Source organism: Anoplopoma fimbria, chromosome 6 (genome assembly GCF_027596085.1).
Source record: "Anoplopoma fimbria isolate UVic2021 breed Golden Eagle Sablefish chromosome 6, Afim_UVic_2022, whole genome shotgun sequence".
NCBI lineage: Eukaryota > Metazoa > Chordata > Actinopteri > Perciformes > Anoplopomatidae > Anoplopoma > Anoplopoma fimbria.
The window spans coordinates 14,760,160-14,787,821 of record NC_072454.1 but is presented as its reverse complement, the minus strand read 5'-3'; the positions used below and the strand labels follow the sequence as shown (position 1 = coordinate 14,787,821).

General features: G+C 38.0%; 2 protein-coding genes across 3 annotated transcripts; one reads left to right on the top strand and one right to left on the bottom strand.

Moving 5' to 3' along the window:
* Nucleotides 1-783: 783 nt before the first annotated feature.
* mcph1 (microcephalin 1) lies at nt 784-27,662 on the bottom strand. Of its 2 annotated transcripts, none has more exons than XM_054600262.1 (15): nt 27,500-27,662; nt 26,710-26,764; nt 26,518-26,609; nt 26,285-26,403; nt 26,066-26,150; nt 25,735-25,846; nt 25,515-25,646; nt 25,351-25,431; nt 23,735-24,829; nt 22,496-22,614; nt 19,664-19,701; nt 19,375-19,537; nt 19,210-19,287; nt 1,383-1,620; nt 784-1,285 (listed from the first exon to the last, which is right to left on the bottom strand). In XM_054600262.1, exons 2-15 carry the CDS (start codon nt 26,741-26,743, stop codon nt 1,233-1,235), a joined length of 2,439 nt encoding a protein of 812 aa, XP_054456237.1. In that variant the 5' UTR covers nt 26,744-26,764; nt 27,500-27,662; the 3' UTR covers nt 784-1,232. The 2 variants fall into 2 exon arrangements, with proteins under 2 accessions (XP_054456237.1, XP_054456238.1); XM_054600263.1 differs by having other exon boundaries at nt 784-1,281.
* Nucleotides 6,176-17,370, top strand: angpt2a (angiopoietin 2a). Its single transcript, XM_054600264.1, has 9 exons — nt 6,176-6,535; nt 9,841-9,996; nt 11,015-11,136; nt 11,240-11,478; nt 11,892-12,019; nt 12,393-12,494; nt 13,027-13,193; nt 14,664-14,794; nt 16,155-17,370. The coding sequence occupies exons 1-9, from the start codon at nt 6,272-6,274 to the stop codon at nt 16,325-16,327; spliced, it is 1,482 nt and encodes a 493-aa protein (XP_054456239.1). The 5' UTR covers nt 6,176-6,271; the 3' UTR covers nt 16,328-17,370.

The window sequence follows — 27,662 nt, the reverse complement described above, 5'->3', positions numbered from 1 at the left end:
ATATGAAACAAAATTTAAACCATACCTTCTAAATTAAAAAATAAATCTGGTTTGAATTGGCATCTTAACTTATTGTCTTACAATAGTCCCTCATCACAATTATTCCCACTTTATAGTATTTCATGCAGAACAATTGAATCCAACACAGATATGATTTGGTATTGTTTGCAGTTCAGGAGGGGTGAAAAAAAGAGGGTGTTGCTCATTATGTTATCAGTCATATTGTGCTGGCCTAAAGTAAAATATTGATACAATTCATTATTTTATTGGGCTTGGCCTGATTAAGTGGCCCAAAAAGTTGGGCTATACAGTTTTTCCCCATTATTCTTCGTATTGTGCATGTATTACATACTTTAGAAACAGTAATTGCGGTGTTATTACTACAAATTCTCAAGTAAGATTCTACTATATTTAAAGTATAGTATTATAGTATTAGTATATTATAGTATTAGTATTAGAGTTAATGTGTTACTTTCCATATATTCTGCTTAAACATGACTTACATGACAGTACAAGCTGTGATACATGAGCTTGTTTATGTGTCATCTATCACCCAGTGAAACACTTTTGACAGATTGATCCATCAAACCAGTGTTCGTCGTCATTTTTCAAAACCAAATTGATATTCTCAAAACGGTGCTTCGTTCATTACAAAAAAATTAAGAGACAATTAAAGAAATCTCTCTACAATACAAATTAAATAAAACCTGGAAAACTGAAAATTAAATCACAGAACATAAGAAAACACATGATCAAAATAAAAGTATTTATTAATATTGGCGTCACAAAACATTTCTATATGGATACAGTATGTTATCTCCATTTAAGTGTTAAACCGGCTCAGCAAGTATCCTTAAAATCACATTGTCATAAATGAAAACAATCTCAACGCTCACTCTAATGTCTTGTTAAAATCACAGCATTATACAGTAGTGGTAACTACTAAAAATGTAAACAATAAAGGATCGAGATGCACTGTTAAAGCAGTTTTTCATGTTTTACAGTAACTCAGGTCTTTGTTGAATGGTTGATAGTCCTCCGAAGTGACAGGTTTCCATGGTAACCGGGACTAAAGTTCTTTGAAAACTGAATATTTGAGAGGATTTATGTAAAGCCCCCGAACACAAGCGAGATGACAAACCAGCACAAGAGGAAGACTGTAGGTTAGAAACTGAGGATATGTGACCAGGAACTGTTCAACATAAAATGACTAAAACTAAACTTCACAGCTTTCACTCCAAGAGGTAGTTGTCATATGACAGCCGCTTCAAATGTGTGATACTATCTGAAATAAAATCACACAAAAATGAGAGAAATAATGAATAGTTACATAATAAAGGAATTTAGCATTTAACACAGAGATTTGGCAGGAAATATCTTACCCAGCACCCACTGCTCTGACAGGATTCTGCATCCCTCTGGTCTCCTGCCGCTGTACTTCCCGATGCAGATACCTGCCTGTCGCACAGATTTGCAGACTGTTCCTCCACAAAGCTGGATCAGCTCAACCAGACTGTGAGTGGGTGGCTGGGAGTGCTGGGACACAAACATGGCGGGCTGGCCTTGAAACAGGTCCTGCTGGTGTTCCCCGGCAGACAGGTGCCTCTGGAGACGACAGATCTGGAAGGAGAAACGATCAGTTTTCAGCGAGGTTTATTTAGGACACAGTGACGCAGACGCTATTCATGTTCAGCTTCTCTGTTTAAGAACAACACCAGGGGTGAAGGCAACAGCTCAACGTGTTTCCTTATAAGACCATTTAAAAGCAGATCAAAAACTGCTTTTAAAAACAAACTCATGATAACATTTGCCTAGTCCCAGTTTGCAGAAAAGTTAAGGGAATAATTTTGGAGCAATTTGGAAAATACACTTTTTTTGCTTTCTTGCCTGGAGTTAGATGAGAAGACCGATGGCACTCTTATGTCTATATGCTAAATTCGTCAGCTTAGCTTAGTTTAGCATAAGAACTGGAAACAGTTCACCTAGTTTAATACAAAGGTAGAAAACAAAACAAAAACAGGTAGGTAGGAGCTGGGTGGTCATAAACGCTATGAATTAATAACAACAGGCATTGTTCTGTGCATACAGTGTGACTTGTAATAGTAGGAAAAGCACCGGTGTTACTGATAAGCTTAATGATGGATCTGTTCTATTCAAGAGTCCCAGTTAGCCATGACAGTGTGACAGCATGCAAGATACTAGAACCCTGAAACTGAAACAGCTTAATTCTTCCAAAATCCATTTTAATATTCACACCTGTACTTTTCCTGCAGTGCCATACAGAAAAATAGTCCTGTCTTACCAGTGCAACAAAGCTAACTGGTGAGAGATGCAGCTGTCAGTCAAGTAAAGTACAATATGTACAAGCACACGCAGTGCTGAGAAAAGGTTCGAATCCAGCAACATAAATGAAAACACCTGCGTGGGTAGACAATAGGTATGTATGGGCTTTAAGAACTGAATATTGAGTTAATGTCGTGGGACTTGCACTGAATTATAAATTGACTTAACATCCTTCTGATTGTTCACTAAACTCCTCAAAACCCATTTGTTCTGAATCGTTGTTGAGTGATTGCCATGCTTCCCAGCATTCACAGTATGTTTTTATGTTTCAAGAGACTTTCCTCTGGTGTAGTTTCGGTTAAATTTACAGATTGTTTCTCACATGAGTCAAAGGTATTACAACATTACAATAATAGGGACCATGGACTAACCTGACATATTGATGCATGTTAATGTGTTCTCTCCCTGATGAATAAATAAATTAAGTATTCGCTTTAACCCAGAGGAACTTCCTTTTTAAGTCATCACAGCAATAAATTAAAAACTGTGATTCAATACTGAAACTGACCTGAGGGTGGCTGCGAAAGATACAGTACAAGTTGCAAAAATTTGGCTTTTAGGCACATAAAAAACAGCCTCTACTGCAAGACTAAATGTACCATTAAAGCCAATTTAAATAGCAACAAGCTGTATGAGTAAATATTTCTAGGTCACTGTTGAATTTACTACAATGTATTATAGTGGAACAAGCTTTGAACCAACTATCATACGCTATTTCAGTTCACTGTCATCTGAGGAAGCCTCATATTTTGTAATTGATAAAAATTATAAATCAGAATCACATAACTTCAGATAACTCCATTGAACTCTGAGTAGCATTGAGGTGAGCTTTAATGACACCCAATGTGCCCGGTTTCATTTCAGCAGCAGAGTGTTATCAGCTCTGCCTGACTAAATGAGAGCATGTGAATCTCTTTGAAGTTGTGTTTCTTCTTGGGTTTGGTGAGTGATGCAGTGAGCTCTCACTGCGGGCCTGCTCTGTATCCAGCAAGGTTCAGTTGCTAAACTGAAGGGGACAATCTGCTCTATTTTGAAGTTGAATGCCAGGAAACAAGCGTTAATGCTTTTAGTCTTTTGTCAATGTTCACACAGGTTTCACTTTACGTCGAGTAATCAGGGATTGGTCAGAGGGTTCAGAGACGGGGTCAGGTTAAGATTAACCCACACTGTGCACTTTAAAGGGAATGATTGAAGACTATATGTAAGGTCTATTATGTGACAACAGAGGCTTTTAAAACAAGGAGAAACGGTCCAACACAAAAGGGCAATATGAAAAAAACCACAAGACAGAGTGGTTTGATCGATTAAACTTATACTTACATACAGATCATTTGTATAAAAGGCTACAACATTTACTTTCTTAGTTCTGTTCAACAGCTGTTTGGATTTGCATAAATCTAGTATACTGCTGCATTAAAGATTTTTCATGACCCGCATCTCTGTATTTAATATTTATCTGTAAACTTGCTGCGAGCTGAAGCCTGTTTGTTGCATTTGTCAGTATCACCGCACTGAATTTTTCAAATCTCTAGAGGACCGGTCATAGATGCCAGTGGTAACTAGCTTTCTCTTATAAACAATCTTGAAATTATTACAACATGGATGAGTAAAGTGCCAGCAGAAATCTATTTATTCCTCACATGGGAAATTCCACCTCTTGACTCTGACAACCTAATCAAAATCTTTGCAGCCGCCAATGTACAGTAACAATTTTCTGCAGAGAGGCAGATAGCTTGTGCAACTCGGTAACAACCAATACCAGGCAAGAATAAATGAACAGCTCTGTATAATGAAATACAGAGTGGAATTGATATTTCAGTAGAAGTCACATCGTCTGCTTGTAGCATAAGAGCATGTTTATTGCATGCTATATTTCTTCCTCTGTGCATTCAATAATTATTGCCATTAAACGTTGAGTGATTCAGCCTCAACACCTGAAAAAAGTCAATGTTTTTGGAATGACGGCAAGTCCTTCCTCTTTGGTAATGTGCTTTAAATATGTTGCATTTCCCTTTTACAGTTAGTATGACATCAGCCTACTTCCTACAATTCTGTTTCAGTATTTCTATTGAACTGCAGAGGGCAATTCTGAGCCTTTCCTGGCAAATAAAATGACAAATGGTGCGGATTACACTGAAATGTGGCTAAGCCAAAGCAAAATGACTATTCAGTACACAATATAAAGCACAATATTTCTATAGTTATTTTGCAGGCTGTGAAAGATGGAACATGGTCTCTGTTTTTCAGAGATTTTACTGTTCGGGGGAGTAAAGAGTGAAGCTACTGAATCAATAAGAGAGGGTCTTTGATGGAAGCACATTCCTGCAGTATAGGACAAAACTTCCTCCTATATCAACGCATTTCCTGCAACATACACCTACAGTCCGTTCCCCACCGTGACATAAGAGCCCTCAGACTTCAGCAAAAAGAAATAATAAAAAAACAGGTTTGGATAATGCTGCAATTAGGGGAAAATACCCTTAACTTCCCATTTGTGTCTTGCAGGATAGTCATTACAAAGTTGTATATGGCTATATCATAATAAGATATCTAGAAAAAGTAACCCATGGGTGATTCATTTTCAGAATAATTTTCTACTGAAAAACATTTTTTCTTTAAGCCACAGAAATAGAATTGACTAACTTGAGTATTTCAGGCATGTTGTGCACAAAGGATGTCTGAAAATACTCCAACCTTTCAACAACATCAGAGCATGCCTTTAAAATGTCTGGAAAACATCTAATCCATAAGAATCTGTATTACTATTAAGTTTGATCATTTACAGTATTTTCACACTTAAAATTGTAATAGTTCTTCCGGGTGGGATTACATTTTGTCATGCTAATCCAAGCTAGCGTAAACAAAGTGTAGTAATTCGGGACAGGGTACAGAAAACACCCACAACCAAACACATATTTAAAACCTGATCTACAATCTAACAAAATAGCCTACTCTTACAAAATGCACTTTATTTTTCAGTTTAACAAAGAAACCACTTTCCTGATATGAATCATCTGGTTTATTATTCTTATGACTCAGGCAGAGCTCTGCCAAGTACATTTCATCTGAATCTTGTATACATCTACCATTAAGCAGAACAAAGCCATGACTTTTTAGTGGTTAGAGGTCAACAAGTGGCAACTTTAGTTTGTACCAATAACAGATGAAATTAGACTTTATAGACCCCGAGACCCGAAGAAAGATCTGGGAATTGTTGATTGCTTTATAACATTATGACCTTGTGAAATAAACAGAGGGAATAAGAAATATGCCTCAAGAAAAGGGTTGATCAGTAGATTCCTGGGGATTATGCTCTTAATATATATTAAGCATCTGATAATAACAAAGTAGGAAAATATTTAAAATGAATGAATTCTTCCTTTGAATCTCCCATTCAAAGATCCAAGTGTGTTTGTCGTGGGCCGGGAAACATTTTTCAATGAATGGGATGGACACTGCTACTATCACAGCTGCATCCTGAGTAGCTGTTCAACTGGAGAAGAAAAAAACATGTGGGTATTACAGAGGATATAGTGGAACGTGTGTAGTTTTTGTGCATCTGCTCCTCTGTGAGTGCATGCTGAAAGGAATCTCCACTTCACTGCTCTTCACAGCGGCTGGCAACAGTGAGGGGGGAGTGGTTTAAACTCACAGTTAGCTAATCACAGGGGCCATCGGCAGCTCAAACAAGTGGTTGGGGGCTTGATGAAAAGCGAACACATGCAGTCTGGCACAGTTAACCTAAAGGGAATGACACACTCCTACCACTGAGAGCTAATAAAAGGAATCTGCAGAACCTCAAGAGGATTGTTTACACTTGGATGCTGCCGGGGAAAGACATCCACGAATTAAGAAAAGATTAAGACAACCTAAAAATCCAAGGACTTATAATTGTACTAACTTTATCTTTTTGGTAAATACCTCTACTATGAAGATGCTGAATGTAGACTTACTAGTTTTAAGTTTCTGCCTCGGTCTGGGGACAGGATACAGTGCTGTTGCTAAGAGACAATATCAGATCCAAAACGGGCCGTGCAGCTACACCTTTCTGCTGCCCGAGCAGGAAAACTGCCAAACCCAGAGCAGCAACTATGAAGTTCAAAAAGATGGACCTGAGGACGACGAGGAGTCGGCTCAGAGGCTGGAACAACTGGAGATCATCATGGAGAACAACACACAGTGGCTGCTTAAGGTAAAGTTGTGTCCCACCCATGATATCACTTGAATACATTACTTTGTGATATCAATGACTTGCAGTGATTTTAGAGTGATAGTCTTAGAGGAAAAGAGGATGAAGCTGATTGTATGCATCTGAGACAGACCATTATGCTGTGGAAGAGGACAAAATGTGCTGATGAGCTACACTTCCTCTACACAGGTGTCACTTCATACTTCCTTTCCAATTTTCTTAAAAGGAAGAAGGTAGCATTTTAAAGAAAATCATAGTAGTACTAGTATGGAGCATAATGTATAATTTGGAAACATTGACAAGATTTCCCACTAAAACATTTGTTTTGTATCTAATATACTTCAGCATGTGGAACATCGGCACATTTTAACAACCAGAATGACAAAAAAATTGTTCTTTTCTGACTCACAAAATTTCCAGGATAACTGCAGCTTGTGTTTTTATGCGATTGGCAAATGATTCAGGCTCATACTAAACTATCAGCTCTTTGTTAAGTGCTATACTAACATGACTAAGGCTTGGTCAATACCACAAAATAAAAGAGTTAAAAAACTGCTCCACTTAACAAAAGACATAACAAAATATGTTAAACATGAGCAAAGGAACACTAACACTGTTGTCTTAATGTGTACTAATGTCAGAGCTGTAAGACACACAAAGCGTTACCAGACATATTTTTTGTTATTTCTTTGAGATTCTCAGAAATTAAGCAAACGTGGAAACCATTATAAAAAATGTGCTAAGTGTCTGTGTGACACTTTTATTCAGTGCTGATGGACACTGATGACGGACAAAGACTCAACACAGGTGTCCACACGAGGGATGCATACTTCCCTTTCAGTTTGCTGAGCCATTATCTGTGCGAGTGAAAGAACTGACCGGCCTCTAGCTCCCTCTCTTTTCCCTCTTTAGAGTGTGATTACTAATCAGGACTATACAGACAGGACAAGAACACCTCACAGCTTGATCACAAAATTCCCGTCTGGTAACATAAAAAGCGAGCTCTGATCTGTTCCACAGGAGAGCTCAGAGGGCACAAAAGCTCAAGTGTCGCCTCAGAAATCAAAGCCCGCTTGCAACACGCGAGAACATTTTACAAAGTCCAACAGCAAATCTGATGAAGTGACAGGTTACATATTTCTTAGAGACAAAGAAGCATTGCTGATATATGATGTGTCAACTAAAATGTGGCTGTACCACAAACATTAGCCGTTTGTCTAAATGAAGGAGGACTCCAGGGCCTTCTTGTGTTGTGTCTCCACCAAATAAATGTGCACAAGAAGATAAATGTGGGAGAAGAGACTTCAGCTAAGGTGTGATGGATTAAGTAAAACAGAATTGATTTGCAAAAATATTGCACCCAAATATAATTTTCACTACTACATATTAAACCTTACTACAGCTCTGTATTAATAGAGATGAAGAATTCACCTTTGTAAACGTCCCTCATTAGGTACGTTTGCTAAGTATGCCATTAATAGTTTAGCGACGATTAGTACAATGATATATATTTTTAGTTAATCATGTAAGTTCCTCACTTATGGTTATAAATCTCTTTTACAGGAGCGACTTCATTGATCGAAGAGTTTAGTGTAAATAGAGTGTAATTAACTTCAGAAGAAAAGATTAATAAAAGATTAATACATTTCAAACGGCGGTCAAACAAACATATTCAGGATGTCTACAGAATGAAGCTTTCTCTGCACTTGATTTTTTTTCTTCCATCAGGCAGGATTTACATATTTAAAATAGACATTTGATTTCTCAAATTCCTTTGTACGCTTCACCGGCGGATGACAACTCAGGGAAACAATTTATTGAGGAACACGTTTTTTTCTTACTGACGCCTTTGAGGCACACAAAGTAAACGACTGATTTGATCATCGACTGTAAAAGGGACATCCTGCCAACATTTCAAATGACAGCCTCCCACCTACGACACATCCCTTTGTGTCTCCAAGAACATAAACAAACAGGACGTCAAGAAAGGAAGACAAACAAAATCAGCACTGATTGCAGATGTTATTTGTATTTTGCATAATAATAATAATAAAATTGGCTGTTTGGGGTTGCATTGCTGACGGATGAGTAAATAACAAATGTGATTATGCAAACCACCTCTGGTTTCCACTTGCACACACATGTCATACTGTCATGAAGGATGTAACTCCTCATTCAACACTTCCATCCTGTTTACGAGTCGTGTGACCTGATTGCCACTCAGGAACAGCATGCAGGAAATAACTTAATGATTGGTCTCGGGCTAAATTTGGCAATACTGTAAGGTACATAAGGACAAATCTTGTAAAGATGAAACATTGACCTTTTCCCACCCCGAGGGCAACCATGCTCATTGTACTATTCGTATGACTAAGATGTTTGATATGGACAAGGTTACATCAGACCTGTATATGGTTTTATCATCTTGAGTCAAGTTGATATAAATAACTTTATAAATCAATTTGTTAAGAAAACATTAAAATTTTATAATTTCCACTTTTTGACCCCCAGAACGAGCAACTGCTCATAAATGAATTTAAAGAAGCTTCAAAAATATTTGACATATGCTAAAAACACTTAGAACCTTGTCATGTGATAGTTCCATTCACCTTCGTCCTCATAGCTCTCCTTCAATAATGGAACAATGGTGCTTCATCATAAATCTCTAGTAGAGCACCATCCATCTATTGTGGAAATAGGCTGTTAAATGCATATTCTCTTGCAGGTAGAGCATAAAAGTAGTTGAAATTTGATAGCAATACAATTTTTTTGAAATTGATAATACCATTGTTATATCACGTGGAGACCAGTGTGCCTCCCTTTATCATTTTCACGTCAGACAGAAGGGAACATGGTTAACTAATTCAATAATATTTTAAGGCTTGTGTATAATTGTTAAGTAAATTAAAAATAATAGTAAAATGATACAATAATGAATATACAAGGTTTCTAATATGTGCTTTCCACTGTTTAAAAATCAGAAATGTTGAACTCGTCCTTTCTTGACTTCCTTTAAGAAGCATGGCTACACAATCAATAATAACACACCGTATGTCCGTCATCATAAACTATCATGCTTCACTCTCAATGGTGTTGAATGCACTCTAGTCAGTGCACAATGAACAGTCCTAACAATGTGAGTGTCCTACGTTACAGAAGAAGACGAAAATTGAGCAGCATCCAGCTGACAATCTGTAAACTACCCTATGAATGTAGTACAAGACTGTGCATGCACTACAAAACCACTGGTTAATGATACTAATCAATGACTCATAAGCTCAAGCTAATTGTCTTTATCTGTGCTGCAGCTGGAGAACTACATACAGGACAGCATGAAGCAAGACATGGTCCATCTCCAACAGACCGCTGTACACAACCACACAGCTACGATGATTGAAATTGGAACAAACCTGCTGAGTCAAACCGCAGAGCAAACGAGGAAACTGACCAATGTGGAGGCACAGGTAAGGCTCTACAACCCGCAGCTGTAAACATACAGAATGCTACGCAACTGAAGTTTACATAAAAGCATAACAATCAACAGAATATAATATTAAGAAAAAGATGTGCAAGTTGGTTTTAATGACATGAAAACGTTACAATGCTCAACATTGTTTCCAATAAAAGAGGCAAGTCAAAGAGTGCTCTGCGATACACTGCATTAAATAATGTTTAAAACAAAGGAGGAGGAAAACAGGCATGAATGCGTCAGTTTATTATTGTGGCTCTACGTCAATGACCTTATGTGAGCCAACTGTACAGCATTTCCTGTTATTAGCACTTTCGTATTCCCACAGAAAGGGTCTATCAGTTTGTCACAATCAGACATCCGTCTGTTCAAAGGCATCAACAGCTCCATTGGAGACATAACGCTAGGATCCATGTAAACAACCTGCTTTTTGCTGAGTTCAGTTCCTCCTCACAGGGAAATTAGAAGCAAGGTCCCCAACCCCAGAGTTTAGTTCAATACGTCTGTCTGTGAAAATATTCGGATTTTGAATGTTTCCCTTGTTCAGGTATGTCTGCTGTATTGGCATTTGTTTTTTCTTTCCTGTCCCGTTTTTCCATTTTGCAAATTGCTGTTTGTTCACTCTAGAGGTGCAAACAGGGCTTGTATTGAACTGTATTGAACGTGCTGTTTTGCTACCTTCACATAGGTTACGTGCTTTTTTAACTTGCTGCAAGTCATGTTTCCCTTTGCATACTGTATTAAACATCAAAATTGAGAAATGTAAGATGCAACTGCAAAATTTAAAAGAAAAATTTAAATTGTTTAATTTGGGACCGTGCTGTGCAGTGTGGAAAAACAAATGGGATAACTGGAGGATCTTGAGGACTTTTTGAGGCTTTTGTGAAGTACTAAGTGTTTATATCATAGTATGGAGCATTTAAAAATCTACTGATGGATGTATTGACAATTTTACAAGGTATCTCTTGGACAAAGCCCGACTGAAATGATTCACCATCTTCTTTTATTTTAAGGTAATTCATCATTCAACTCGACTTGAGCGTAAACTGCTAGAAAATTCCTTGTCAACCAACAAGTTGGAAAAACAACTGATTGTCCAAACGAATGACATCAGCAAGCTGAATGACAAAAACAGGTGAGGAATTAAATTGCAAACACAAATTTTCAGGGCTACTAAGTCCATTTTTGTGCTGATGTGCAAAGCAAAGACAAAGTTTGCTGAACTTGCTTCTCCGCAGCTTTTTGGAGAAAAAGGTTGATGAGATGGAGGAGCAGAGGCAGGTGGAGCTGAAGATGCTTCGAGGTGAAAAAGAACAGCTTCAGGCTCTTATACTAAGGCAGACGGCCATCATCGGTCAGTTGGAGCTGCAGCTGCTCAAAGTCTCCTCCAACAACACTGTACTGCAGCGTCAGCAGCAGGAGCTACTGGACACCGTGAACAACCTCATTCACACCATCTCTGTCAGCTCAGCTCGAGGTGAGTCTGCACTTCAGGTCATCATAACCTCTTTCATGCACCCGTAAGTTTTATAGTCATATTTGTAAAACACATCCACACTTGGGAGCTGCCACCACAACCACAGTCTGCTGTAGCCACTGAATTAAATCAAACGCCTGTCCAAACTAATCCAATCAAATGGCCCTGCAACAAATACAACCTATACTTCATCTTTGAGGCCATTGTGTGTGGTTGTGCTATTAGATTGGATTGCACAAAGGAAAAGGTCATCTTACCTTGATTACCACATGCCTCAAAGTAAAAGCAGCAACAATGATGCAATGGATGTGACCTTTTTTTCCCCCCCAGAAGATGTGAACTTATCAAAGGAGGACAGTTAAATGCCGTACAATAGTGTGGTGTCAAATTAACAAGGCTGATTTCTTCTGCAGCGAGCAAAACTGTCATGATGCAGGACACTCCTACCACCTTCATGGACTGTGCTGCTGTCTTCAAGTCAGGAAACACCCAAAGTGGAGTCTACACTCTCACATTACCCAACACTACAACAGAGGTTAAGGTAAAGTAAATCTGTTAAATTGATTCAGACTAGACATGCATTGACACACCCACACTTACACAACCTTTAGAATAAAAATCCTGGATTTGCTCAGTAAACAGTATTGTGTTTAAAGGCGGGGTAGTTGAATTCAAATGTTCTCAGACTTTCATTAAGGACGTGCATGCTTGAGCTAAAACTGTGATCTCCTTAGAAACTTTTCAGAAAATAAGACTTGGACTTCAATTCTGTATTCCTTCCTTACAACTTAACGTTTGTTTTGACCAACTCAAATACGAAGGCTTTGTCAAATTATAAATGAGGATGAATTCTTAACAGAGCATTCATTTTGAAGTATTAATTGCAGCAACTCCTTTTTCCTTTGTGTTTAAAGGCTTTCTGTGACATGGAAACAGAAGGAGGTGGGTGGACCGTTCTACAGAAACGCTTTGACGGTCATGTTGACTTTCACCGAACGTGGCAAGAGTACAGAAAGGTAAAAGCAATCAAGAAGAAATTCTTCCCTTTAAAATTATACAACCTAGGCTACGGTTTTCAATCCTAATGCACAATTTAGTGAGCAGATTTGGTTTTGAACATAGACTGAAAGTGTTTTATGGCCTTGCAATTCTGCTCTGAAAGAGGCAACTACAAACAGAGATCCCAAGTGATCACGATCTGCTTTTCATGAATTTCTGCCAGCAAGGCACCACCCAACATTTTGAAATCACTATAAATTTGCCACCTTCCAAGCACCAGATTTAATCACAGTATATCAAATATTTCTGCAAGTGCATCTGAAACTGTGCTTGACAATTTTAATCAAAAAGGGGTCAATTTACCTGGCATACTTTCTTATCAATATCTCAGTGTGAATGTGAATATTTGTGATTGTGTAACTGCTGAAACTTTCAGTGTAAAAGCCAAGAAATAAACATGTTTTTTTTTGCTAATGGAAAAAGCAAAGTACAAACCCCTCCTGCATAGGTAAGACATGGTTTGATTACATTTCTTTTGTGTCTTTTCAGGGTTTCGGAGAACCTTCAGGTGAATTCTGGTTAGGAAATGAGTTTGTCTCCAGACTGACGATTCAACAGTCCTACAAACTAAGGATCCAGCTGAGTGACTGGGAAGGAAACTCTGGATTCTCACAATACGACCAGTTTTCCCTCGAAGGAGAAGCACAAAATTACAGGTAAGTTATACTGACAGCATCAAAGAAGCAAGTGTGTCAGATGCTCCGTGGCAATTACTAAACATTTTGTTTCATTTTGGTTTTAAGCCAATATTTACAGCTCAAGTAGCTCAAGTTATTAAGGGCAAAGAAGCCCATCGGCAAACAATGTGTCTCTCTTACAACAACGCTTTTGAAGTCTGCGATCCTGAACACATACTAAAAACTGGTGCCAAATTTCAAGGAGCGTAACTAAAGCACAGCCTCAATACTCAAAGCCTTGGAATTATTATGAAGGAATTAACAACTATGTTAGTAACAACATTCAGAGGAAATAGACCTTGAAACAAGGCACATTCTTGAGCAGATCTCTGATGCACCATCTTTAGAAGAACTAACATGTACTGTCACAGCCGTTTATTTCAAGTATGAATATTTTCCCAACGCTAAAAACATAATGGCTGTAACTATCTAATCATTCAACTTTTTCTACTAACCTGGATCCATACTTCTGAATCGGCACGCACATCTGGGTTTTTAAGCAATTATTATAAATGGAATAATGAAACAATTGATTATCAGGCTTGTTCTCTACAGTTGGTTCAATGACAGTGAAGATGAGACCATGTTAATGGACACACTGACATGCCTTGTGGTTATTTTCATCTGAATTTACTCTTGTTGTTAACTCCTAGCACTGATGTGCAAGAAGGATTAGTTCGAGAGTCGTAAATACTCATTTATTCAGACAGTGTTCTTGGACCGTACCACACAAATGTTTATCACCTGATCCTTCTTTAGGGAAAACCAGCTCATGGTCATAAATGTTGACCTCCTACTTCTTTTTAAAAGCAAAGCACAGTATAGAAATTCCTCTGGATGATTATTTGCTGTATACGACTGTCTACTTCCTGATACTGACCTACTGGCATCAGCCCAAAGAAAATGTAATAAAACTGGTCAGTGTTTGAAAAATAGGAAATACATCAAATGTCTTGGATGTCTAACATTCGGTCTGCACCTCTTGGCAATAACACAACCTCCAGAAGTATTTTCTTTTTCTGACCAAAGCTGATTTCAGGAGTGGAATGGATACCTCCTTTGAATTTGACAAACAGACCTTGAAATGCTCCAATTCAACACAGTTCTTTTCAGGTCTTAAGTCTACTTGACTATGACCAATTAGGTCTTCGGTTAGGGGGCTCAGTAATTCCAAATAACTCCTACAAAGAAACTGCACAATAGGCGCAATGGGAATCCTACAGCAAAAAAAAATAAAAATAGCATGACAACATATGAAATCACACGAAACTGTGATGCAAATAGTTCACACTTAAATTATTATGCCAAACCAGAGATCTAGTTTATTTAGATCAAGTAGTAGTGAAGCTATGGCCAAACTGTATGAGTGAGTTGGACTTTGCCTTTTGAGGAGCACCAATCACAGACTTCCTCCTCTTCTTCCTTCATTTTTCCTTTTCCATTCTACAGGATACACCTTAAAGGCTTCAGTGGAACAGCAGGCAAAATAAGCAGCATCGGGCAGCCAGGAAGTGATTTCAGTACAAAGGATGCAGACAACGACAAATGTGTTTGCAAATGTTCACAACTGACAACAGGGGGTAAGAAACACATTTTTGTAAATAACTTGTGCTTTTGAATATTTGTGCTCGTCAGGAAAATACAAATATCAGCTTGATTTATGTGGAACAAATTCCCACCCACCCTTAATCTTGGCCCCAAAAATCTTCAAGGGCATTTTAAGGGCTCCCGTAGTTTTGTGGCCAGGTCAAAGAGCACAATTAGCTCAGAGTTAATCACTGATCAACTCATTGGGGAATTCAGCCCCTACAATGGCTGACATTAATAGCCTGGGAACAGAGCTTTTCCCTCTCTCCTCTTGTAGCTTAAAGGTCCTCCTCCAGTCCCTTGAAAGTGACTCCACTGCCAGAAATTTGTCTCCCTCTGTATTGAGGTCTGCCAAGTGAGCACGAAAGTATGAAAACTCTAACCCTCTCCCTTTTTTCCCATGAGAGACCTCTCACAGGGGACTCCATATGCACATTATGCACAATCGTGACTGAGTGGCACTGACCCAGGAAAAAAGAGCAAAGCAGGATCTGCCATTACAAATATGAAGATGCCTGTTTGAATGAATATTTTTTTGAATGAATGTACTAAATCTCTATGAACCATAGATATTGGTTAACTGAAAGATTAGGTTTCCAGTTTTTCTTGAACGCTTTTTTTCTTGAACGCTGTTTCTATGGATTACGTATGACAGCCTAGTTATTACTGCTGGGCAAAACAAAAAATCCAGAGTCTTAAAGATATAAACCAGGCTATTAATCAGTTTCTTCACAGCCCACACTGATGAAAACTTAAAAAAGTGTCACTGGGACCTAAAACAAAAAGGGTGGGAGTCAACGAAAAGTGACAACAATCTATGACAACATCTCTACATAAGAGCAGTAGCTATTTTACTGTCACATCCAATTTGATGCTGCCAAATGTGAATTGCCTGCCTTTACACAATGACACTTACAAAAGAGTGCGTACTGCCACTTTTTTACTAAGTGTCTTCTAGCTGCTTGTGTGATGCCGTGCCAAAGTGCAAACTGAATAGTGCATTAATGTTTTTCATTCCATAGAAACCAAATAACCGCTATAATAGCTTGAGAATATATATTTAATGCTCATTTGTTCTTTGAAATCTCAACTACTCATTATATATTGGGCAGATCTTACATCTTTTTAACCTCAAAGCTTCAGGTTTTACAGGAGTGTAGGCATCCTCCAGATGTCACAGTTTACAAAGCCTGCTAACATATACTATTTAAATTTTTGTTAGTTTGAGTTTGCAACAAGATTAAGTTAAGTAAACAGGTTACTATATCATACTGTAGAAAATATAGCAAACACCACCCCTGTCCTAAACAGAGTTGCATGCATTATACATTTAACTTTGTTTTGATGTTTCAGGTTGGTGGTTTGATGCCTGTGGTCCGTCCAATTTGAACGGGATGTATTACCAGCAAGGCCAAAACTCAAATCGCTTCAATGGAATCAAATGGTACTACTGGAAAGGCTCAGGCTACTCACTGAAGTCCACTACGATGATGATCAGACCAGCAGACTTCTCAGGTTCCCTTTGAACTGTCACTCTCAGAATAAACAAAGTGGGGAAGAAATTCTGCCCGACAGACAGCGATAAACAACAAAATAAAAAATATCAAGTGAACCAAAGCACTTCACGAACATATTTTACATTACTTTGGAAAGACATATTTTGTGCGTTTTATGTGTTTAGTTATTTGAATAAAATGGGTTTTTGCAAAGAAATTGTTACATATGGACTGTCAGAATGACAAATATCTATGTTGAAAATATTTATGACTGTGGGATGTATAGAGTACTATAGGTATAGTAATAACATTTGGAAATAACATCTAAAATAACATTTAATCAGAAGATTATAATGTGACATTAACTCAATTTCTTTAAGACTTTAGTTTAGTTCAATCATCCATGTTTTGAATAAAAGCTGCCTATGTCATTGCAAAAAAAGGAGACTATGGTACAACATGCAGAAAACAACTTGCTCAAAGTGATTATGTTTTTGTTAAATGCCTAAAATGAAAATGTAAAAGAATGCCACAGAAAAATGTTTCTCTAAAGATAATATTGTTTTTCTCCCGAGAATGTATGTAAATTTGTTGTTTAATTTATATGTAGATTTTCTAAGTTTGATATTTAACATTATATATGAAGGAAATTCAAGTCCTAGCTAGTTAACGATTTCATTGCACATACATACTAGGATGAATTATTTTAATATAACTCTGCAGTACCTTTCCACATGCTCATACATGACTGATCTTTTTGCAGTACTTTAGGAATGTATTTCTTTATTTATGTTATGTTTCTGTTGATGATACAAAAAGCAAGGTTTATGATAAATCTGTAAGAATCAGGAAGCTATAGTTCACACTGGCTTGCTACAATGTTTTTCTGTAATGCTCGACCAGCTGTTTTTGTACCTGCAACTGCAACTGAATATTAAACACAACCACAAGGGAGAGAGCTTAAGAGGTAAAACTCAACTCTAAAGTCCTCTTACAGTCTTGTTCTACATTATTGCAATGCAAAGTCTGGTGAATGCCCAATTGCCAAAGCACCACATCTTTTTAAACAATGTCTATTTTCTAGTACAAAATAAAAATTCTAAATGCTCAAAAGTTGCATTTCTTGTTTTTGCTTTTAAGGTCATTAATCAGTTTAACTACACATTTCAAATTCAATCCCCAAATACAAAGAAGAGTGATGTAGGCATTGCTAATAGTGGGCAATGTGGATAACGTCCTTTATCTCAGTTTATGTTATGTTATGTTATGTTATGTTATGTTATGTTATGTTATGTTATGTTATAGGGCGATATTATTATTTATGTTGTGACACAGTCAATTTGGGGTTGTTTATGGATAAATTCTGCATTTTTGGCTAATTCAGCGCATGACTAATCAAGGAACAGTACTTCATCAGATTAATACATTAATCAATCCATTAGAGCTATGAATAAGTCCTGATCATTGGTTCGTAACATTTCCCATAATGCTCTAATGAAGGGATATAAAGACATAGATACAGTGGAACCTTTATGGTCGTAATTTGTTGAGTAAAAGTTAAAATGGCAAAACTGCTTCACACATTGGCCTCGTGTAAAATATAGGTGTTATTCTTTTAATCTTACTGCCAATTCACTGAAGTCAGGCAACGTTATTTGAACAGAGGTATTTATTTTATCTTTATTTAACAAGGATAATCCCACTGAGATGTGAATAAAATTCACTGTGAAAATTGTGTTTTTTAACAGTAGTTTTTATCATTAATACAGCTGAAGGCAACATCGCGCTCCACAGGATAGAAAAACTAGATAAAAGAAGGAAGCGCGTGGTTTGTGGAAGGAATGACAAACGGCCGCGGGGACATGAAAAATATTTTATGTGTCACAACTAAAACCATCATGCAATTTAAAGAGAAAATGTGTTGACATTTGTCCGCATCAATACCCCACGTCTTCCCTCGCAGTAGCAGAAGCCGACAGAGATTCATGAATGACGAGTTCAGGAAGAGGCAACATTCACAATTCACACAGGATGCTTCAGGAAAAACAAGCGAACTGAAAATGGATGACTGGCAATAAAAATAAGCAGGCTTCTGATCGACTTGCTTGGCTTTGGTTTTACAAGCCTTTATTAGTTTTGAGTGTCAAAAAGGGGCGTTGCAAATTTAATCTATACTGTATATGGAAAATTATTTATACTCAGAAAAAACATATAATTAGAAAACTGACGAAATTTAAAAGAGGCTGTAAAAGAAGTATATTAAAGTGAAGCTCGGACCTAAGCTTTGTATTGAAGTCCAGGACTAAATAAGACTCAAAAGAAAATAAATTCCCATACAGTATTAAATCTACAGGCTTCGACTAGAATTTTGTCACATTCAGAATGTAATATAAAGGCAAAGGCATAAACAACCTTTTCTTTGCTAATTTAATGTCATTCAATTCGGCTGTGGCGTAGTGGAGAGTAAGGTAGTTCTCCAATCAGAGGGTCGGTGGTTCGATACCCGGCTTCGGCAGTCGATGTGTCCTTGGGCAAGACACTTAACCCCAAGTTGCTCCCGAAGGCTTGCCATCGGTGTGGACTGGATGTTGCATGAATGTTAGTTAGAGTCTGATGGTGGCACCTTGCATGGTAGCCTGTCATCAGTGTGTGAATGGGTGAATGATATGTAATATACTACTGATTGTAAGTCGCTTTGGATAAAAGCGTCTGCTAAATGACTGCAATGTAATGTAATGTAATAAAGTGCCATTCATTGAAAAACTCTGATAGGGCCATGAAATTAAAAATAAAATGTATCTGATTGTTTGCACTGATGGAAAACATAATGAGGTTTACAGCGAAAGGTTATCCAAGGAGAACTCGTGTGTTGGACACGTTTACTGAACTACTAAAGTAGAATTTGTACTCACCTGTGCTGCAGGAAATTGATCTGAAAGTTCATACGGTTCCTCTGGAATCCACTGCCTTTGCTCCAAACACCACAGGATCTACTCCGGCAAAATTTAAATACAAGATAGTAAGAAACTTCATCATCATTTTAAATACTACAATGTAATGGCTTCAAAACAACATACCCATTCAAAAGACAGGATCCAGCAGCCACGAGCTATGCCCAACAGAATATTGAGAGTCCGCCGGTGACCCCCAGACACCACATGGGTTGTGCTCTCACAAACTCGGTCAACGATTGAAAAACCACCCAGTGACGTCACCACCTGAACCAACGTGTGCTGCTTCCTACAACAGGTGAGTAGAGTAGATAGAATCCAACATAAATTATTAAACAAGAAATATGTTTTATCAGTTTTCTCACCAATGCATTCAAACTGTTTAAGACCAACAGTTTTATATGTTTGTACTTACTCAGTGGGCATGCTCGTCATGACCAATGTTTTCATAGCCTGAAACAAAGGAAAAAACACAACATTTATGACAGGATAAAACATTTTCTTAACCAAATTTTATTTTCTTAATGATCATGAACACTTTTATGAACTGATGTTTTGTAAACATTATCCAACTGTAAAGCAATTACACAAAGCTGGAAGTGAAATCAAATTAGACCCTTATGCAAATGCCTAATGATTAATTAGTCTTTGTTCAATGCTTTCACACCTATCTTATTTTTGGGAAGTATTTCTTAGCCTCTAGTGTGTTCCCCATTGTATTGTCTCACAATATCCACATATTTGGTAAACAAGGAAACATAAGTGGAACAGCTATAGAGCACAGATTTGGCTCGATTTGTTTCTCAGCTTGTGTTTGTAGGAGTAGATAACAGGAGTGAAATCTATGGAGAACAAATCCACACTTTAAAGCAGTCAATAATATAGCTGCTATAAATGAAAAAAATGTCTCAAAGACACTGGGAAATGTAATACATGTATGTTTATTTTGGGTATAAGTATTGTGAGTTGGTTTGTTGAACGATACAGCCCTGAACAGGTAAAAGGATCATTATTCACCAGCCAAACAGGCCGTGCACTTTCAACAACCCTGCCGGATGTATAGTTGCGTAGAGACCAAAGAGGAAATCAAACACCAAGGCCATGAGTGGAGAAAAACATATTCAGAGCCACCGAAACGGAACTGTAAATTTGTAACCTGACAACTGTGGTCCAGCCAGCCTCGTACTTTGGCCCCAAAAAGCAGCGTGCCATCATCGACACAAACACCTGAGCAGCAGTTACAGACGGGACCACCGGGCCCTTTCCTGCCACACTGATGTATACTGATATCTGGTCCCCCAGCTGGAAGTCAGGGGTTAAGGCCTGCTGCACACAGCGGTGCCAAAACGGTCCAACGGTCCCTCCCACACCATCATCACATTGTCCCCGATAAGCAAGTTGGGAAGTCATTAAGGTGGTTACCATCACCCCATGACTGCTTCTCCTCCGTTGTCCCGACTGAAGTTTTCTTCAACAGGAAAATGTTTTGATTTCACTTCTAACACCTCAGCAATGCCAAAAGGTGACAAGAAAATCTGCTCTTTTGGGGTCTTTCAAACTAAGTCAAACAACTCAAAACATAGGCCGCTATTCTATAGGTTCCTCAAAGGGGACTTTGGCTTATCTTATGAGGTGGACATGTTCTGGCAGCAGCACAAAAAAACACAGGCATTGAAAAATGAGTTGGACATAATGAGCCTCTGACAAAGAGCTGGTGTGAACTGCAGCATGGCCTCTGAGCACAAGCGCTCCCAGCACAAATGAAGGAAATTCTTCACTGCATGCTACTCTGAGCAAAATGAAAATGACGCTATTCAGAGAGATCTAAGAGAGATGAGGATACTGGGTCTCTGCAAAGATTGAGGTCAACTGAAGCTGTGAGAGCCAATTAAAAATACCAGTTATGTGTAAAAAAAAAAATACTAGATAACCACTGGCCACAACTAAAGAGTACCTCGCATGAAAATCAATTAAAAGATACTGACGGTACAAATAGTATTACCCATATCAGTTTACATGCTTTGTGAAATCAGTCAATGCAACCTGGCTATTACTGAAAGAGTCTTGCGCACAAAAGGACTTATGAAAAACACTATGAGTTTACCTTCAAGACAGAATTTAAGGGACTCCAGTAGTGTGCCAAAGTTGATAAATTTAAATAAATCATTGTTAGGTTGAGAGGATTGACAGTAGAGAGATGAAATGAGGAGATCGTGATGGGGAATTACTTGCCTAAAAGGTGCCGCTAAAAATGAACAAAATGAGCCAAAATAATTTTGTTGATATTTGCATTGAAAGCATGTAATCTAATGACTTTAGATTTTCATTTTTTCAGAGTCCAGCAACATGAAATGTATCATTGCTTACAACCCGCGCTTTCAAAACATTGGTGAGCCATGAAGGTGTGTGACCTCCAAGAGCCTGGATGAATGTGTTTACTGATACCGCCTCACATTTGAACATGAATCTATTATCAAGATCTTTACAGAACTAAGATAACAGCTATCATCATCTCTGTGGTCAGGCTACAATAACGTCAACCCGTGACAGATCCCTCGGGGAGAACACGTCATGTTTGTCTTTTTTCAGCTACAGCTTGTTGAGGTTACCAGCGTAACGAAAACAAAGCCCAGGTGCATTTCACAAGCAAGGAAGTTGTACGCTACTATCACAGACGCAAAACACAGGAAACCCTCAGGACCAGACAGAACCTCTCGACTAGATGCGTCAAACGCCTACAGCCATGGAAGTGTGTGACCTTATGGAGGAAATACTTAAAAAGGAATGACACACTACTGATGTTTCGTTTACTTCCTGGACTTCCTATATTACAGAAAACCATGAACGTCAGGAATTTTGTCAAATGCTGCAGCTGCAATAGATTCTGATGATAAGTAATGCAAACTCAAGTTAATTGAGAACGTGTGAAGAACAGAAACAAATTGTATAAGTCAGTGTGAATTTCTGTTAACACCAAAACACAATGGTGGACAAAATAATTATATAAATTGGCAAATAGGAGATATTTAATTAAAACTGCGCAATCCCATGTTGCAACAGTATCTTTAATGAATCAGTAAACTTCCCACTAGTGACTAAATACTACAACCATCCTGTTTTTGCAGTCCCACAACACTTAAGGAAATGTGCATCAATATAATTTTTTTAAGGAAAACTTTCTGATTCAGTGCAAAAAAATCCTTAATCATCATAATGTAAATTAAAAACAATCATGATGTCTTCTTACCTTTGTTTGGTTTACCATGTTCTGAAGACTCAAGCTGACTTGCTTATTGTGATTTTCTTCTTTGCCTTCAGACGGTGACTCTGTTAAACCAGCTGCAACTGTACGCACATTTCCTCCACCTACATTTGAAAACAAGAAAAACTATTGAAAAAAAGTTGTGGGGGGGGATGTCACTCAAACTATCACACACCAGGCACCGTGTGTGTGTGTGTGTGTGTGTGTGTGTGTGTGTGTGTGTGTGTGTGTGTGTGTGTGTGTGTGTGTGTGTGTGTGTGTGTGTGTGTGTGTGATCTCTCATCTCTTCCCTACACCTGGCTTAAAACAGTAAAATTGTCAATGGCACATTTTTAAACCACTTACTACAACTTCACTACTACCAGAAAAGTCTACTCACTTCAATTTATTAGGAATTAAACAAATTAAAATCATTCATTATTTCAAAGAATAAGGTTAAGAATAAGGGTAACTCACATATTCTCAGATCTCATGGTTTTTCAAGATAAACATATTTTTGATAAGATGTTAAATATGTCCTTGGCTCAATTTGATAGGGCAGTTTGAACCCAAAATCTCAGTTATTCATGTGTTCTGATACGGTAAGCTTTGTTTACATCAGTAACTTTTTTTTTTAAAAGTCTTAGATTTCAATAATGATCTGTTGACATATTCAGTGCTGATTTTCCATAACTAACTCTCTCCAGTTTCAAACCTACTTATACTGTGGAGGATCTTAGGAGGCCAGGCCAGTTATATCTAACGTCAAATAAAGCTTCCAATTCGCCTAACTTGCATGTCTTTGGATTGTTGGAGAAAACCAGAGGAAACAGAGACATAGGGGAGAACATGTCTCAAACTCTGTATTACATCAAATGTATGACTTACTTACGATTTAGGTCTTGAAAAGACAAACAAACAGATAGAGAATGCTATGAGAATATTCATATGAAAAGGCCTCATTTATTCACATTGAAGTTTTCTTTTTATTCTTCTCTTTAAAATGTTACATCCAGAAATAAATCTTCAGAAAAGTAGCTGGAGTAAATCCTTATTCCTTGAAATAATAATTAAGTTGCAAACCTTTTGAGACTACACACTTATAACACAAGGATAACAGACAAATTTACAAACATCCACCATTGTGAATGTTCAAACACCATTAATAAAAAAATGTTTTTTTCAGTTCATAATGAAGATAATAGAGGAAATAATCAATATACACTTTCTAGCCTTCCTACTCACTTTCCGAGGTATGAGAAATGACATTGACAGAGTCTTTCTGCAGCTCTGATGTAGTGTGAGCCTCTGTTGACATTGTTGGTCGTACTGAAGTAGATGCTCTTCTCTGTTTCCTGACATCACTTATACTTGGGCTGGTGCTTGTGAAGGGCAAGGTGCTTTGTCTTTGCCTTTTAGCCACGGACGTGACATCGACACTTGGACTCTCCAATGCAGGCAGAGATTCTTTAACATCCTGTTGGGGCTTACTGCTTGCATCAGACTGCTCACTTGTTTCCAGTATCCTCTTCTTTTTAGTCTTAGTTTCAGATCCAATGCTTTCACTTCTTCTTAGTTTTCTCTTCTTTGGGACAAGGTCCAACTCAAAAGGAATCTGAACGTCTCTCTTCACGGGTAGATTAGGCAACGGAGGGCGTTTTGATCTAGGGTGTTGGTTGGCGGGGGAAAAATAGTCCTCAAAAACATTATCATCTCCGTCAGTGGAACCTGAGGCAACACTTTTAGAGTCACTGGATATAGTGAAAGATCGTACCAAGGAAGAAAGTGACGGCCTGGCTCGTTTAGGTATTTTCTGTAATGGGCTAGCAGCTTCTTTTGACGGTTTAGCGGCAGCATCGCCTAATTTGGCTGGTGATGAGAGGCAGCTAGAAGAGGTGCCTCTCATATCTTTTTTAGCTGCTTTCATTTTTCCCTTTCCCTTTTCAGTTTTGTTAGGTGATGGACTAGAGGATTTGATCTCTGATTGCCTTTTATCTTTATGAAAGTTCTTGCTGTTGCCAGATCTCCTATCCTTAGAGGGACTTTCTAATAAACCTACAGATTTGTGTTTCTCTGCTGGCTTTTTTCTGACTGAGGTCCTTCTAGTCTTTTTGTGTCTGGTCACTTCTTCGTCCTCGAAGTCTTGACATTTCACAGGACTTGAAATCCGTTTTGGCACATCATGGCAGGGTGAGAGCCATGGCTTTTGGGAGCCCTTCCTGTGGCGATGTTCAATATGGTCATGGTCTGAAAAATCCTCTTGTGTTCTCCCTTCTTCCTTATCAGGTGAGTAAGCAGGTTCAGCAACGGAAGCACTGGAATCATCATCCGACTGGTCATCTGTATTCAGAAAATAAAAAAAGAAATAAGGATATTGCGCATTGTTGTGCTACTTTCTGTTGATTGTTTTTGTTTGCCAGTGTGTTTAGCTGGATTTGTCATGGCTCTCAATGAATAGAGACTAAACAATCATATCGGATTAGTTGACTAAGATCTCTTTGGTCTGTTAGTTGTTGTAGACTTATTTCCAAGAAACTAATGAGCACATCTCTGGTAAACACAACATTTAAAGTGGTGCTTTTGTTTGATTTCTTTGTTGTTTGAGAACACACCACACGCATAAAACGCTCAGTGCTGTCATACAATGTTTTAAAGTGTTTTCAATGTGATGTCTTTACTGTTTTCATTCACATTCAACTCCTTATTTTATGAGCTTGAGCAAAAACAAATATGGAGGTTGAGGATATACACAAGAACAGAGCCTTAACTTCAAGAAGCTCTGGCAGGGGTACAAGTGCCATCTTGGATTTCAACACAATAATACAATTTTTCATTGATCAGTTTCACCAAAATAATCTTACACATTAATTTGAAGACGGTTGGTGTGCTCCCAAGAGAAGGCTTCATCCCAGCGGATGAGCAGGATTCAACCATTTGTGAAGCTGAAAGATAGAAACATATATGTGATTTTCTGGGGTTTGGCATTTGTCAGTTCATCAACCAGTACGACTACTGCTTCTCATACCTGTTGGTGAGAGGTTTTCCCGTTTCTCTTTCATGTCTTTCAAACGCTGTGCCATATAATCTGATCTTTTCAATGCAGGGCTATAGACTATTCCGTTCTCCTCATCAATAATGATGGGCGACACATCTGTGACTGAGGGGGGGAAAAAACGAATCAAAGAATGTAGTTTGTCATTTAACATTTTCTTTTAAATGTTTCTAAAAGTGTAATAATCTCTTACCAAGAGGTTGTTTTGGAGCTAGGTCTTTCATCATCTTGTCTAATTTTTTCCTCATGCGTCTGTCATTTTCAGGTGTCCTCTCTGGGGAATCTTTGGGCTGCATGCAACGATGCTACGTGAATCAAACACCAAAAAATGTTTTGAATAAGAGGAAAAAATGCATGTTGGAATACTTTCAAAGACAAAAAGCATTATCTCCTGTAATGTGTATGAAGAAAAGACCCAAAATCAGCACAAAGTATGGCTTGACAGTGTTTCAACAGTGATTTACAATAACAACTTAAATTGTGACACCAACATAAATGCCTCATGTACATCTGACTGTACTCACTCTTTTGTTCTTCAACATAGGATTGCTTTCATCATTAAAGGCTGGATACAACTTCTCATCAACACGAACACCGTCATCGTAACATCTGGACATTATTTTACCAAAAATAAGCCACATTAATATTTAAGTAATGGTTGACAACAATATCATGTAATACTTCATGACAACACAGTAAGAAATATCATGATTGTTGAAGCTCCCTCTCCGTGTCATTCTTACCTGCCCACCCAGAGAACAGAGACAAGCCTCACATCACTTTTCTTGGCTTTCCTCCATGTAGCCGGGTGACCGTTGCTGAAGACGACATGCGTGACTTGTTTATTGAATGTTTTTGATACCTGTAAAAGATAAGGCATTTAGATATTGCAAAGTGCACACATCAAATGTCTAAAAATACACACAATGGCATGCATTATAATGCTAATGTGTATATATATGCTCTGCAGTCTCACCTGAGCTCCCATTTCTTGCAGCTGCTGAATGAATGGTTTTGAATAGTTTGCCGTTTTGTCTGATGACCACACATCAACATAGACAACGACATCTGCAAACATATCAAACAGAGTGATGAAATTACACCATAAACAGTAAGGTTCAATTTAACCTTAGATTAACTGCAGTAAAAGTAAGACGATGTACAATACCTTTAAGGACTGAACCATTGTTGCTTGTGGTCATTACTGGTCTCTTTAGCTCCACCTACACAAAACCAAGACATTTTTTTGAGTTTGAAGAAAACATCATTGTTACCACAGCCATAAAGAGACACTGTTGACATTGTCTCACCATCAGGCCATAAGTCATTATATCATGAAGATATGAGAATTACAAGCAACTCATCACATGAGTGAAGCTGATTTTTTTGCAGCAGAGGGGAGAAGATAACTACTGTCAATCTACCAATAACTTTTTTTGACTAATTAGATCAAAATTAGGCAGTCTGGTCTGAATGAACACCTGCCATTAAAGAAGTGTGTTTTTCTATGAAGAGGGGGGTCCATAGGACATGTCTGCCTGTATTTAGGTGCAGTGGTCTCATGTTAACCCAGTGACGGATGGGCAGTGGTGTTGACATCTGCTGACTAAGCAATCTAAAGTTAAATCGTGAACCAAAGGGTGTTTTTAAACGTATGGTTTAACCAACTATAGATAGCCTATATGGAGTTAGTAACTGACACCTTAATCATTTATAGCACACATGTTTGAACAACATCTTTACATATCTTAATGTATTACCTAGTAAATTATAATAATGTTGCTACTGTTTCGTTGCTAAATTAACAAGGTAACTAACTTTTTGTTTTGTTTTCCTTAGCATTACGCTGCTGTGGCTAATACTTCCGTAATATGCAGACATGCGTATTACACTTGTTTTTTGAGTATTAGCAGCACAAAGGCATGAACACAGACATCAACAGTATTCTCAACACTTACGTTATGCAGCGGTGAAGTTTAAACAGCGCAGAATCCAACAACACACACAACTACAGCGCACATTGTTCGCGCTTGCAGTTTGTGACGCAATGCATTCTGGGAGCTGGGCCACCATTGGCTGATAGGCAACAGACGTCACTTCCGACCCAGTGATTGTCAAGGG